Source organism: Nematocida minor (genome assembly GCF_024244105.1).
Source record: "Nematocida minor strain JUm1510 chromosome Unknown 7922, whole genome shotgun sequence".
NCBI classification, from domain to species: domain Eukaryota; kingdom Fungi; phylum Microsporidia; genus Nematocida; species Nematocida minor.
The window spans coordinates 109,326-122,851 of record NW_026250400.1 but is presented as its reverse complement, the minus strand read 5'-3'; the positions used below and the strand labels follow the sequence as shown (position 1 = coordinate 122,851).

The window sequence follows — 13,526 nt, the reverse complement described above, 5'->3', positions numbered from 1 at the left end:
AAATCCTTTCTGGTAAATTCCTTTCTTATAAATTCCATTATTTTTTTAATGATCTATGAAGAGAATATTAGTAGCCCCATCATATACTCATGCCGCAGAAACAACGAAGAGGTCCGCTCCAGACGTCTGGCAGGACAGCAACTACAGGGAAGAAGAGACAAAGAAGGAAGAGGAGGAGAGGATCTTCAAAGAAATAAAGAGACACCTTAAAAGGACTAATGAGAATATGACAATAGTCAAGAAGACAAACTTCCTGAAGACCACCAGAATTCTTACAGATATGACACTATACGATTCATTCATCAGAGTTATCCACCTGGTAGACACCCCAGCAGGAATAGCACCTGTGGAGGCAGACTACAAAGACACCCCCATGTTCAACAGCCCCAGAGGCATCAAAAAATCAAAGTACACTTTTAAAACAGAAATGACACAATCTCTTATAAACAACTCGTCTGTACGGATAGTATCAACAATATACGCTATAGAAGGAAGAAACACAAGAAATTTATACAAATACTTGGATAAATCTGTTTCTCTAATAAAAAGACTATCTATACTTGATCAACTAATTAAACTATCCCTGTCTTTAAACAAAAAGATTCTTGATCCAAATAGTATTTACATACAGGATGAAAGAAGCACAAACATTTTATACATCCCCACCGAAAGAAACACAGTAAGCACCACAGAATACATGATGTTTGTAGTGAGTGTCCTACTAAACACGTATACGGTGATGGAAAGAGCAATCGTTGTAAGAGAACTGACCATGAAGGCGCAGGGCAGCATAAACAGCGAAGTATACAACATACTCCTGCTGCTGCACAAAGGAACAGCCTCCAAAGACTGGGCCAGCGCATACACAGAGGCCTCTGAATACATTGTAAAGTATATGAAAATTATTCAATAAATAGGATATCATTACGAAATCAAAATACCTGTCTTTATCTTGTCTTCAAAAATGTAGCGTTACCCTTATTGTAAACTAATCTATAATGCATATACTAAATCTACAACCATAACAAAAATAAGCATAAATATATTTACTTTTTAGACAGAATGAGCAAGAATACGACACATTCAGAAACTAAAGACGACAGGGATACCCAGACAGTAGACACACTGACACATGTCACCAAGACGTATAGTAAACATTACACAACTAACAGCCACAAGCCCACGACAAATAAATCGCCACATTATCCTCAGACCAGTTCACTCATCAACCTTTACATCAGACATGGTTGTAGTTCCTTCATGGAACTGCCACACTTACTATTTGCAATAGGCAAAGTGGTCTACCTTTGTGATTATACAGAGGAGTTTGCAGTGTATTTTCTCCCGAATAATGCGTTATGCTTCATGCTATAAAGAAGCGAGATAGTGCATGCGCCTAGGAGCATGTATGCCTTTGCCTTTGGAACCATAAGCATAAAGAATAGCCCAGAGAAAATTGACGCAGATATCAGAGCATATATCGAGCTCTTTCTGAACGATCTGAGTCTCTCAAGGTCTATACAAAAGGATGCTGTCTCATTTATCTCATATACGTCACTTTCATAGCAGCCGTTTTCTTTCATTATTTCGTTGTTCTTTTTTTTCAAAGATCTAATCTCTTCTTTCAGCATATTCTTTCTTTCTATGCACTCATCTACTTCCATTTGGTCCTCTAGTGTTTCAGTCTGTGCTTTTCTAATGTGTCTCTTCAGATCAGATATTTCTTCTTTGTTCTCTTCTATTTGGCATCTGTTGATAAATAGCTCACTGCTATCTTCAAGATAGAGCTGCTGAAGAATGCTCATCTGTCTGTTTTTTCTGAAACTATCTTCCATCTCAAAAAGAAGAACTATAAAGACCGCACACACCGCTTTGCACGCCCATATCATATCAATCTCTTCTGAGTCGATCCAATGGGTGTTTAAGCGCAATATAACAGTAAGATATGTTCCAAAAATGCTTATGAAAATGCACACATAGTCCTTAGCGTTCCAAGAGTCTACTGTAAATTTAATAATTAGCAGGGCGTATAGAACTACAAAAATATTTGCAGCAGTTGGCCATCTGGCCAGCAGAAAGAAAGCCAACAAAATCACTAGCCCAAGAGAAACAGTCGTGCCAATAATGTTTTTCTCTGCCACAATATGATTTAGCACTATAAGTGATAGTCCCAGCAGACAAATAAAAGCCTTGCCATAGAGCGGCATTTTGAACGCGAGCATGAGGAGTATAGTAGGCAAAATAGTGCTAAGTTTATCAGCAGCTCCAGGGTGATCATTCTTTAGATTTCTTAAATACTCTACCATTCTGTTGGACCATTTTAAGTCTTTCTTAGCTTTATTCTCCTCGCTTTCTACTCCATCATCATCAAGTTGACCAATACTTTCTGTTTCGTTGTTTTGCATTCTATTGTCTCCTGTTTTTTCTTTATTATAGTTCTTGGACTCATAAGAATTTGATTCATTTTTCTCAACAGTCAGCTCGCCAATCACCTGCTCTATTTGAGGAGAGACCATAGAAGTACTAGCAAAAGAATGCAAATTATCATCTATAGCTGGTCTGATCCTATCTCCAGCAGTATCTATACACTTGTCTTCTTCTTGTTTACTGTATGAGAGATCACTATCTGATGGCATATAATCGTTCTTTTTCTCTGATTCTTTCTCATCCATTGGGATAGAAAAATAATCATGTTTTCAGTTTATGTACGAAAATAGAAAATAGTCATTGAAAAGTTTACTACTGAGTAAAAAATACTCATGTGCTAAAAGAACCAGTAAATTGAAAGCCAAATGTTTTATTTATAGCTTTTTACTCTTGTAAGTAGTGTTTATACTTACTTGTCCAGAAATAAACGCTCTTACAACTAGGCAGAAGTGTTTGAAATGACTCTACTCCCCAGGAACAAACTATCCTTTAATTTCTGGAAGAATATAGGAATATATTCACCTACAGGCATCTTTGAATTGAGATAACAGGTCATAAATACAAATCCTGTTCCCGCAACAATTGATACAACAGGAAGAATAATGAACCAGTACTTGCTGAAAGATTTCAGCACCCAGCAGTTCGCATTATATAGTGATAGATCGTATATTTCATCTGAAAGAATTTTTTTCTTTAAATCTTCACTATCATCAATCCTATTATCTTCAACATATTTTATATTTTGTTCCACAGTTTTAATTTCTTTTTTTAGTTTATCTATTTTCTCTTTGTTCTGAGATGCTCCTTCACTATTCAATCTAGCTAATTCTTGCTTTTTCTTCTCTATATAGAAATCATCATAATATATTGTCTTAATAGTATTATAAAAACTTGCATTATTAGTAATTTTTATATATTCAAAAAATTTGTAAATAAGTCCTATATTGCAAAATGTGCCCATGAAGAAAAATAATGACATCGCAAATACACATAGCATGTTAGGCTTTACTAGTTGAACCCAGCCAGTAACTACAAATGACATTACAATAAAAACTGGTCCAAGAATAGAGGTAATAAAACTCAAATAATCTTTTTCTCTTACAGAATCTACTGCCAATTTAAAAGATGGATAAATAAATGCCAGAATAAAAAAATATGCACTAATTGGCCAAATAATCAGCAGAAAGAAGGCTGTTGATAGCCACATAAATAAGAGAAGAGTTTTAGCGGTAGCGCATGTCTTTTCCGCCATATAATTTACTCCTATAAGTGCTGCCTCCAGTAGACACATCAAGATCTTACCATAAAATGTCATGTCTGTGGCAATTATAAAGAGTATAATAGATGCAGCAGCAAAAGTTCTGTTGAAAGCCACTGGAGCATTGCCTTTTATATTTCTTAAAAAATTCACTATAGCATAAGGAGACTTTAATTCTTCATCAGATTTACTATCCTTATTTTCTTCTTGATGATCATCAAGCTTTCCAGTACTTCCCTTTTCCGAGTCTAGTATTTGATTATCTTCCATTCCATTACCTCCTGTTTTCTCGTTATTAGAGATACCATAGAAAGTTGAGCCTGTTAACTTGCCAACTAATGTACCAATCACTTTCTCCATTTAAGGGGCTATAGGGACAGCAGTAGATGATTCGCCCGTAACGGTTTTCTTTCTCTACTTCATCTGATCTATTCTCATTTGATAATTTAAAACTGTCTGCTGTAATGCTTTTACTATTCACTAGAATAAAAAAATAGAAAGTTGTCTATTAAAAGTATTTACTGCAGGGTTAATTATAGTTTTATTTATAGTAGAGAAAATAATAAAACTTGAAAATTAAATAGCTTACTGTCGAGAATTAATCCATAATTCATATAGCAGCAAACTAACAATCGTGACAAAAACAAGCATAAACACATTCATTTTTCACATAAAGTGTACATATAAATACGATACATTCAGAAACTACAGAAGATAGGGATACCTAGACAGTAAACACACTGACACATGTCACCAAGACGCACAGTAAACATTATATAATTGAACCCACAAGCTCACAACCAATAAATCATCATATTATCTTCAGACCAGTTCACCCATAGACTTTTACATCAGATGTAGTTCCTTCATGGAATCACCACACTCTTATCTTTGTGTGCACTTTTCATTATTTTCGGTTGTGATCTCTCCAAATAAAACACAAAACGTATGCATTAAATGTGCAGATGACAAGATAGTTTATTTATTATTTTTCTGCTACTTGAATGCCTGCTTGTATATGGATACGCTCTGCTGCGCTGGCACTCTCTGGTGCACAGATTCATGCACTTTCACGAACTCTGGCACTTTCTCCTCAAGCTCTGCGTTGTATTTGCTGTCTATAACGATATAGTGATAGTCCAGTGGCCCCATGTTGAGAATATTATCCACCATGCAGCTGTCCATCGTGTCGTGCTCCAGGAGCCTCAGTCTGTACTCTTTGTCCTGGAACCTCTTCTTTCTTTTTGTGTTTCTAAGAATGGAGGTGATGTCAGGGTTGTTATCAATACATCTTGTGACTATTCTTTTATGTCCTAGATACGTATTCATTGGGAGCATGTACGGGTTGAAGGTGGAAAGAATAAAAATAGGAGCATCTTTGGATACGAGTCTGCTGCTGCAGTCCTTCCTCAGGTAGTCCAGCGGTCGCGATATGTTCTGATGGTCCAGTCCTATGGCTATAGCTACTATCATGTTCCCCAGGAACACGTATTTAGAGAATGCGAGCCTCTTCAGAAAAGACTTAAAAGACACTCCAAACACCTCCTTCTTACTCGGCAGTTTGTACTGTGCAACTGTTTCCTTTAAATTCTTAGCAATGATTATGTTCAAATATGGCAATATCGGAAGAAGGAATCTCATTTCTTTGTGGGCTATGATCCCGTGCACAATTGTGTATACGGCAGGCGTGATGAACTCCGCTGAAAGTATGCTGAATGACGACAGAATGAGCATCGCAGTGTAAGCCCCCAGCAGCACAGAGGCAAAGAACAGGACATAGACAAATGGAAGAGTTCCGAATAAGTGGGATATTTTGTGCGTAATATTCACCTTGTAGAACTCCCAGGGAGAGCACACTAGCTCGCCATAGAACAGCGAGTCCATTGCAGTAAATAGAGCAATAGATGCTACTCCTGTGAATATGTTGCTCCAGCTGATTACTCTGCTGTGCTGCAGATACACTGAGAAGAACCTCGGCCAAGATCTGACTATTTTTTCCTTCTTTCTCCAGGCCAGATTGAAGGCTCCCACCTCCTTAATCACAGCCATGCCCCAAATGCACGCGAGAGAGAACAAAGAAGAAGGACGAACAAAGACAAGAAGCGAGGTAATAAATACAGAGATAGCATAGTCTGTTTTTTTGGCTATTTTGTCCGTTATGCTTTGTGAGTTAAGGATCCTGTAGAAGACAAACACCGATATGGCTGCTTCAAATGAGTTGATGTGCGATCTGGTAGCATAGAGCCACTGTCCCAGATTAAGAGCACAGACTAGAACTATCTCTCTGGGTATCTCTGTGCTTCTATTGATGAGGATGTATGAGTGTATGGTGCTGTAGTCACCAATGGCTGCGATTATTGCCATTACCATCTTTACAACGTACGGTGCGCCCATCATGAAGATAATCCCTGAGGTTCTTGGGGGCGATGCTGTGTATATTCGGATGAGTCTTTCGAGGTACTTGGAGAGATAGCTGAATATCTTCAGGGGAAGAAGAAACAAACACACAAATGGGAACGATCTGATCCCAAAGAACCATTCCCAAGTGAAGACCTTCTTCTTCAGGAGGATGCTCATCGCTACTTCAACCGACTGGAAATACTCGTCTGGTTCGAAGTGCGTTTTGAGGAGCAGTGCATTGATAAACCTGAAGGCCACAAGAGAAGGAAAGAGGAAAGAGTTTCCAGAAAGTGTCTTCAACATTAATTAAATAAATTTATTTTATTTTTATTTCTCTATTAATTTAATATTGCTCTTTGCTTCTTCTATTTCCATCATTCGCACCAATCTATTCCCATCTTTGCTCATTTAGCAAAAGATAGCAAAGATAGATAAAGAGTGTAGTAGAGATAGAGCGTAGATAAAAGTATGGTATAGTAGATAGGAAGGTAGGATAGAGTAGCTAGATCATACAGCTAGAGAGTGCAGAGTAGATATATACAGAGGAAAAACCATTAGCAGATGATTACATAGTATGAATAGAGAACACACAAATAAATGAATGATTAACAGAAGATTAGATCATATAGCTGGAGAGTGTATGGAGAGGTATCTAGCTAGTTATTAGCTCAGTAGCACAAATATTGAAATAGTAAAAGTATAGGATGTATAATATAAAGTGTAGAGATGTGAGTGTTAAGAATGAGTGGCAGTTAATAACTAAGAATGCGCTCTGTTTACAGATAAATAATAACCTATATTATTTTATTTTTTTGTTTTTTGTTTTTTTCTTTTGCTCTCTCCTGCCTTCTTCTTCTTCTTTTTCTCTGGCTGCGTCTTCTGCTGGTTGATGATTTGCTGAGAAATGGAGGCTCTTCTGAGAGACCTTCCGGGGGTGGAGGGCGCAGGAGTGGAGGGAACGTCTAGGCTTATTGTTGCCTTCTTAGGAGTAGAGGGATGCTCTACTGTCTCTTCTGCTGGCTCAGATGGCTTTATTTCCTGTGTAGGCACTTCTTCCTCTACTTTACCATGACTTATTTTCATTTCATTCTGTTTTATATCGGTAGTTTCTACTTCATTATCATCCACTAGCTCATTAGCTGCTTCATCTCCATTCTCATCTACTGCTTCTTCAGTCACTGTATTACCATCTGCATTGGCTGTCTCATCCTTGCTATCCGCTAATATTTCAGTGACCACAGACTCATTAGCTGCTTCATTAACTGCCATTTCATTGTCAGCAGCTACAGTAGATAGTATACTCTGATTGTTTATTTCACTCTCTTCTACTATTTCACTGTTATTCACCTGATTAGTCGCTGTGCTCTCTTCTGGTAGAGTATTTGCTTCGCTCTGTGCACTAACTCTTTCTTCTTTATCTTCTTCTTTCTCTGGCTCAGATGGCATGTACGGTATCCCTTCAAAGATGCTTATCCTGGATACATTGAAGGATGCGTCATTGTCTGCTACCTCTGTGTTTGCTGGGTGCTGCTTCTCTTCAGTCACTGACTCCACTATCTGCTCGTTCACTGCTGCTTCCTGTTCCTCCTGCTCTCTTCTGATCTCGTCTGAGTACATCTCTGGCTCCAGCTCTTTGTCTGTTTCATTGGAGTCTGCATCCAGGCCCATTCTCTCGCAGAGCTCTGAGATCATCTTTTTGTCTTCGTCGAGAAGGTCTGGAAGGCCTCCTATGTCCATGCCCGATGTGTTCAGACAGTCCCATGCCTCCTGTCTCTCGCTGGGGGTGCCTAGCGAGAGTATTTGGTTCTTAATTTCGTTGCTGAAGGTGTCTCCAGAGGCATCGGACGTGTGGTCTGATGGAGTCTCGTCTTCTATGTCTTGCTCCACTGTCTGCGAAGTAATAAACTGCTTCACAGCCTTCAGCTGGGCTTCCTGCTGGGTTTCCGCTGTCTTCGGGTCTTTTGCTACTTTTGTTATTCTCAGCAGCTGGTCAGCTGCATCTATTATGCAGGGATAGTGTATCTTAAACTCCTTCGTTATTATCTCCCCGTTGATCTTCACTTTTCCGGAGACCACTCGGAGCAGGTCGTTCTTGTAGTCCAGGGAGAACTCCAGCAGATCGGGGTGCTTCAGTTTCACATCCACCTTTGAGACCGTTCCTATTGTGCAGACGTCTCCTATGAAGTTTATCTTCCTCGAATCCCCTTCCGAGCACAGCAGCTCGAGAACGTACTCTTCCTTTGTCTCTTCTTCCAAACTTTTTGACATAAGCAAAAAAAAAGACGTCTATAAAAAAACACCCAGTACGGGACTCGAACCCGCGGCCCTCAGATTAAGAGTCTGATGCTCTACCGACTGAGCTAACCGGGTACATGAGTAGTGAGAGTGCTGTGTATTTGTTTAATTGCACTGCCAGTAGTCAGCCAATTCTTGCTGCTTTGTTTGCACGTGCTGCACAATAGGATGGACAATTAGTTGGTGAATAATTTTAGTGAGAAGATGAGCAGTGTATGAGAACAGAATAGGCGAATGGCTTTAATGGGTAGATGTATGTGCGTATTGAGTGAGTAAGCGAGTGTTAATGAACAATCAACAGGCTAATTAATGGCTGCTAATGAATAAGTAAATGAATATTTTTATATATGAATAGTTGGCTGGCCAATAGTAAAATGAATGAATGTGTTGTGGTGCAGGCTGTGAGTATATTTTTATTCTTTTTTTGGGATGAATGGCTTTAGTATCTTTACAATGTATCCTATAATCACTATGCCCAGGATGAATACAATAGAAGTTGTTATTATCTTTAGTGTTCTCTTTCTCCTTCTTTGCTTTCTTATTCTTTCTATTATCCTGTTTGTTTGCTCTGTGTTTTTATTTGTTGTATACGTGGCTATTGCCGTGCTGCACAGCGGCTCACTTGCTGTTTCTATTATCTTTTGCAGCCGCTCTCCTATGCTTTCGAGTGTTTTTATGTCTTTCAGTATCTTAAAAACATTTTTGCTTCTTTTTTCTGCTTCCTCCACATTTTCTTTTTCCTCTTTGCTCCCAAGAGAGTACGCTGCTTTAATCAGTGACTCTGCCCTTTCTTCATCGTTCAATTCGTCTAGCTCGTTATTGCTCGCATCCGGATTGGCTATTAGGTACTGCTCTTTCAGTCTTTCTTTTTCTTTTCTAAGGATAGCCTGTTCCTCTGCTGCGAAGGCCTCGAGCACTCTCTTTGTTCTGTCTGAGAGGCTTTTTATGTGCAGCTGTTTCTGTGGTGATTCTGATCCTTTGATTTTTTCCGATAATTTTGATATTTCTTTCTCTATCGCCAAAAGAGCGCCATTGAACTCTTCAGAAATATTTCTGTTTTTCTGTCTGCTTCCCGCGCATGCAAAATCTCTCCTTTCCTCCATCTCGCACTCTGTGATGTACTCTGTGTACAGCTTCCCTGCGCTGTCTATCTGGCTGTTTATCTGCTGGACCTCTGATAAGAACTGTCTAAACTCTAAGTCCATGTGCATTTTCTCCGTATCATTGCTTGTTTTCTGTTTTATTGCAAGACTAAGCTCCGTATTGGTATTCTTCTGCCAGGGGAAATAGCTAGGAGGGAGTTGAGTATTTTTACTATTTCGTTCGGCACATGGGAAAGAGACAGAGTGTTTGGAGGAGCAGGAAAGTATCCATTGACCATCAGAAAAAGAACAACCCCGCAGGACCAGGAATCTGCAAGAAATCCGTTGTACACGCCGCCTGCTATGGCCTCAGGCGATGCATAGTTCATTGATCCACCGTATGCCTCAACTAGTCCACTTTTTAGCGTTCTCTGAGACATTCCAAAGTCTATTAGTTTTATCTCGTTTCTTCTGTTTACTAGAATATTTTCTGGCTTTATGTCTAGATGGCACACTTTATTCTCGTGGAGATGGGCAACAGCTAGCACCAGCTCTTTAAATATCATCATAGCCATCCTAACAGGCAAAACTCTCCTCGTATGAAGGATGCAGAATAGGTCAACACCCTTGAAGTATTCTAGGTATATGCTGGCACTGTCCAGAAATATTCTGCTTCCAAAACATTTTATTATGTTCCTGTGCGATACATGCGATAAAATTTTTACTTCACTCTCCGCCTGTCTTCTGTTCTCTTTTTTTCTTATATCGATTAGCTTTATTACTACGCTGCTTTTTGTTCTCATGTCTTCTCCCAGTAGAATGTGTGAGTTTTTACTGTTTGACATGCTGTACAGGATTCTTGTTCTGCTGAAAAGTTTGCAGTTTGTGTCTTTTGGCTCATGCCTTTTCTCGCAGGAGACACACTCATTTTTTAATGGCTTTATCGAGCACGGGTCTGTGATGCTTCTGGCTATTCCATTGCCTCTGTATATCCTGAAGAACAGCCCTCCTTCTTCGTCCATTTTCCTGGTGCTTGGAAGATTTCTTATTGTTGTCGAGGTGTGCGACCTTTTAATATACATTATTTATTGTTCTTATTTGCTTATACCTCCGGCTGTGTTTCCGAATGTTTATAAACAGCTGGCACAAACACGGAATGGAAACAAGACAGGGAGAATCAGAAGAAAAATCACGAACAGTGAAAGATGATTTAAAAATACTTCTGGCAGTTACGCTTTTATTCGTGCTTAATTACATATTCGCAGTATACGTCGAGATAAAGCCCTACCAGGAGAGAATATCATAGATAGAATTCTCAAAAACAGAGCAAACTCTTCCATCTTGGGCTGTGCTCTAGAATTATCTATTTTCATTTTGAGACTGGCAACACTAATAAATCTAACATATTTTTATTCTAGTAGACGCCTGGACCTGTTCTCTTTTTCTTTCTTCTTCTTCTTTATCCTGTTGAGAACGTGCTCCAGGCCTTTTTCTTTTGCTTCGTACGCTGTTTTGATCATTTTCTTCTGTTTATGCGAGAGATAGAAGGGCGTCTTTCCCTCTTTCACTCTTTCCATCTCTTTTTCTCGTTCTTCTTTCTCTTTTCTTTTTGTGCTTATAATTTTGTTGCGGGCTTCTATTCGAGCCATCTGCTTTTTTACATCTTCGTTTCTTTTTGATTTTCTCTCCAGCTGCTCTTTCTCTTTCTCGTACAGGAAGCCGTACGTATCGCTGAAGTACAAAGGATTGACCTCTTTTTTGAAAAAGCGCGGATCGTTTATTATTGGGTCTTTCTTCACTTTTTCTTTTTTTTCCATGCTGGAGACCTCCTCTGGTTGGTTTCTTCTCATTAGTAAAATTTTACCATTGGACTGTAAATAGCAAAATTAACTGGTGGAGAATATTGCAAAGTATTTATGCGAAATGAAATAAAAAGGTAATGAAGCCCTTACTAAGACTATTTGTCTCTCTTTGCATTTTCAAAGCCGCAGCAGCATTCAAACTTCCTGATCCTGCAGATGCAGCAAATCTAGCAGCAGATGCGGCAAGTGCTTCACCGCAAGCACAACTAGCAAAAGCTGCACTAAATAATGCGCCAGAACAAACAGGTGCTCCTCCACAGCCACTAGGTATGCCTCCTGGAAATCAAATGGGCAATCTTATGCAGCCAAATTCTAATCCCATGCAGCCAATGTCAAATCAAAGCAATCCATCTGTGCCAGCACCAACCCTACCAACTATGATCTAATTCTCTTGTTATTTCATGCGCTGTCTCTAATTTTTAACTGCCTTATGATTAGTCATTCTGTTAATAAACAGTTTTAATTATTTACTTTCTTTTATTCTTAACTTTTTAAAATACTTTTGCAGTCCTATAAATTGCAAAGTGTAGACGTTCGTAGAATAAAAGAAAAAGATTTACAGAATTGTTTGAGCTTAGGAGAAAAATTAAAATGTTTTTATTCTTGCTTTTTCGGCTATTTAAAACAGTTTCCTATGCAGGCTGCATCAACCGGATGGTGTCTGACTCCGCTGTACGCTCTTGTTTCCTCCAGAGCATCCAGCCCCACCTGATTGTATCCTGACAGGGGAGAGAGCGGGTTTGAAGACGCCATCTTCCCAAATCCTCTGTTGAAATTAGAGTCTATCCCAAGGACGGCCCTGTCTATGTCTTTTAGCTGCGTAAACACTCCCAAACTGTAGTCTAGCAGCTCTTTAAATGAAAAATCGCCCGATATGGCAAGATGGTTTTTTTTCTTGATCTCGTCCAAAATAGACTTAAATCTGTCGCGAAGGGCATCTATTCCAGGCACTTCCAGCCGCGCACTCTTCCCAAGATAGGACTGAAGAGCGTCCAAGATCTTCGCTAGATCTTCCGTCAGAGAAAGAAACTTTTTCTTGTATATTATGGTCTGTTTGTTAAACAGTGAATTTCCCAGTTTGTTCCACTGCTCTTTGAGCACTTCAATTGTGCCTGCCATCTCCTGCCACAGAGTGCCCATGGCCTTCTTCTTGTGCGGATGTATGTACTCTTTCAGCCGGTTCATGTCCATCTCCATGGAGCTCGCCAAATATGGAAGATCTTTGTGGAAGTTGTATTTAGGGTCATTGAGTACGCCTTTGTACGAAGGCAGAAGATCCTCAGCAGCACTGGGAGAGTCTTTTAGGCCGTTGACTATTCCATCAACTGACTCAACTGCGGTTTTCAGCAAATAATTGGATGCGCCCTTCATATTCCGGGAGCTCGCATCGATGTACTCGCTTGCCACATCTTTCACCGAATTGGCAAGCTCTCTGGCAGCAGAGTATGGGGTAACGAGACCTTTTTTGACAAGATTAGAAAGAAGATGGGAGGAGCGCAGCGTATCTTCGAAGACTCCCATGGTTTTATTGGCAGCCTCTGCTGCATACGCACGAGCCAGCTTGGTCTGCAAAAGCAAATTTTTCTTTGCATTTTGTATTCCTTTTCTGATAAACTCTTTTGTGTTGTGGACTTTTCTGTGGTGCTGGTCAAACTTCTTGTAGAATCCTTTTTCCAGATCTGACTGCGGTTCGCGCTTTTTAGGACTTTCAATCGTTATTTCAGCCACACCTCCGGCATACGGAATGAACGATGGGCGCACAGAGTCTATAGAGAGCACTTTGTGGTACGGCTGCGCGTTTTGAGAAGAAGAAGGCTGGGAAAGATTAAAATGTGTTTGAAGAGGGCTCTGCAGCTTATTTATTTGATGTTCTGATGGAAATAAGTCGGATTGATGGTCCTCACTAGGGTCGCTCATGTCAAAATCTGATAGTTTGGTCGAAACGGGCTTCAGTGCAGAAAGAAGAGAGCTCTTCAGGTACCCTCCTATCTGGTGGAAGAGATAGCCCAGCCCCCCTTTATCACCAACTCTCACGATCTTTTTTTTTTTAGACGGATTGTCATTTAAGTCTATAGCCGTCATTGGGTCGGATGCATTTGCATAAAGAGGTATGTCATCTTCGCCATCTGTGGCATTGACGTAGGCGTGTGTAAGTGCAATGATAGCTCCAATAATGAATATTTTCTGTTTCATACAGCTTCT

The 13,526-nt window shown here is 39.6% G+C and overlaps 11 protein-coding genes across 11 annotated transcripts; 3 read left to right on the top strand and 8 right to left on the bottom strand.

Annotated features, from left to right (window-relative positions):
• Nucleotides 1–55: 55 nt before the first annotated feature.
• NEMIN01_0507 (uncharacterized protein) lies at nucleotides 56–913 on the top strand (the record flags this gene model as incomplete). Its single annotated transcript, XM_051476449.1, has 1 exon — nucleotides 56–913. One exon carries the CDS (start codon nucleotides 56–58, stop codon nucleotides 911–913), a length of 858 nt encoding a protein of 285 aa, XP_051332409.1.
• Nucleotides 914–1,062: 149 nt separating this feature from the next.
• On the top strand, nucleotides 1,063–1,374 carry NEMIN01_0506 (uncharacterized protein; the record flags this gene model as incomplete). The annotated part of the gene is made up of 1 exon (XM_051476448.1): nucleotides 1,063–1,374. One exon carries the CDS (start codon nucleotides 1,063–1,065, stop codon nucleotides 1,372–1,374), a length of 312 nt encoding a protein of 103 aa, XP_051332408.1.
• Nucleotides 1,314–2,672, bottom strand: NEMIN01_0505 (uncharacterized protein; the record flags this gene model as incomplete). Its single annotated transcript, XM_051476447.1, has 1 exon — nucleotides 1,314–2,672. The coding sequence occupies one exon, from the start codon at nucleotides 2,670–2,672 to the stop codon at nucleotides 1,314–1,316; it is 1,359 nt and encodes a 452-aa protein (XP_051332407.1).
• A 194-nt stretch (nucleotides 2,673–2,866) lies between these two features.
• On the bottom strand, nucleotides 2,867–3,955 carry NEMIN01_0504 (uncharacterized protein; the record flags this gene model as incomplete). Its single annotated transcript, XM_051476446.1, has 1 exon — nucleotides 2,867–3,955. The coding sequence occupies one exon, from the start codon at nucleotides 3,953–3,955 to the stop codon at nucleotides 2,867–2,869; it is 1,089 nt and encodes a 362-aa protein (XP_051332406.1).
• Nucleotides 3,956–4,681: 726 nt separating this feature from the next.
• NEMIN01_0503 (GPI mannosyltransferase 3) lies at nucleotides 4,682–6,388 on the bottom strand (the record flags this gene model as incomplete). Its single annotated transcript, XM_051476445.1, has 1 exon — nucleotides 4,682–6,388. One exon carries the CDS (start codon nucleotides 6,386–6,388, stop codon nucleotides 4,682–4,684), a length of 1,707 nt encoding a protein of 568 aa, XP_051332405.1.
• Nucleotides 6,389–6,889: 501 nt separating this feature from the next.
• On the bottom strand, nucleotides 6,890–8,353 carry NEMIN01_0502 (uncharacterized protein; the record flags this gene model as incomplete). Its single annotated transcript, XM_051476444.1, has 1 exon — nucleotides 6,890–8,353. The coding sequence occupies one exon, from the start codon at nucleotides 8,351–8,353 to the stop codon at nucleotides 6,890–6,892; it is 1,464 nt and encodes a 487-aa protein (XP_051332404.1).
• A 440-nt stretch (nucleotides 8,354–8,793) lies between these two features.
• NEMIN01_0501 (uncharacterized protein) lies at nucleotides 8,794–9,585 on the bottom strand (the record flags this gene model as incomplete). The annotated part of the gene is made up of 1 exon (XM_051476443.1): nucleotides 8,794–9,585. One exon carries the CDS (start codon nucleotides 9,583–9,585, stop codon nucleotides 8,794–8,796), a length of 792 nt encoding a protein of 263 aa, XP_051332403.1.
• A 35-nt stretch (nucleotides 9,586–9,620) lies between these two features.
• On the bottom strand, nucleotides 9,621–10,544 carry NEMIN01_0500 (uncharacterized protein; the record flags this gene model as incomplete). The annotated part of the gene is made up of 1 exon (XM_051476442.1): nucleotides 9,621–10,544. One exon carries the CDS (start codon nucleotides 10,542–10,544, stop codon nucleotides 9,621–9,623), a length of 924 nt encoding a protein of 307 aa, XP_051332402.1.
• A 44-nt stretch (nucleotides 10,545–10,588) lies between these two features.
• Nucleotides 10,589–10,768, top strand: NEMIN01_0421 (uncharacterized protein; the record flags this gene model as incomplete). Its single annotated transcript, XM_051476363.1, has 1 exon — nucleotides 10,589–10,768. One exon carries the CDS (start codon nucleotides 10,589–10,591, stop codon nucleotides 10,766–10,768), a length of 180 nt encoding a protein of 59 aa, XP_051332323.1.
• Nucleotides 10,769–10,871: 103 nt separating this feature from the next.
• Nucleotides 10,872–11,312, bottom strand: NEMIN01_0499 (uncharacterized protein; the record flags this gene model as incomplete). Its single annotated transcript, XM_051476441.1, has 1 exon — nucleotides 10,872–11,312. One exon carries the CDS (start codon nucleotides 11,310–11,312, stop codon nucleotides 10,872–10,874), a length of 441 nt encoding a protein of 146 aa, XP_051332401.1.
• A 627-nt stretch (nucleotides 11,313–11,939) lies between these two features.
• Nucleotides 11,940–13,517, bottom strand: NEMIN01_0498 (uncharacterized protein; the record flags this gene model as incomplete). The annotated part of the gene is made up of 1 exon (XM_051476440.1): nucleotides 11,940–13,517. One exon carries the CDS (start codon nucleotides 13,515–13,517, stop codon nucleotides 11,940–11,942), a length of 1,578 nt encoding a protein of 525 aa, XP_051332400.1.
• Nucleotides 13,518–13,526: the final 9 nt, after the last annotated feature.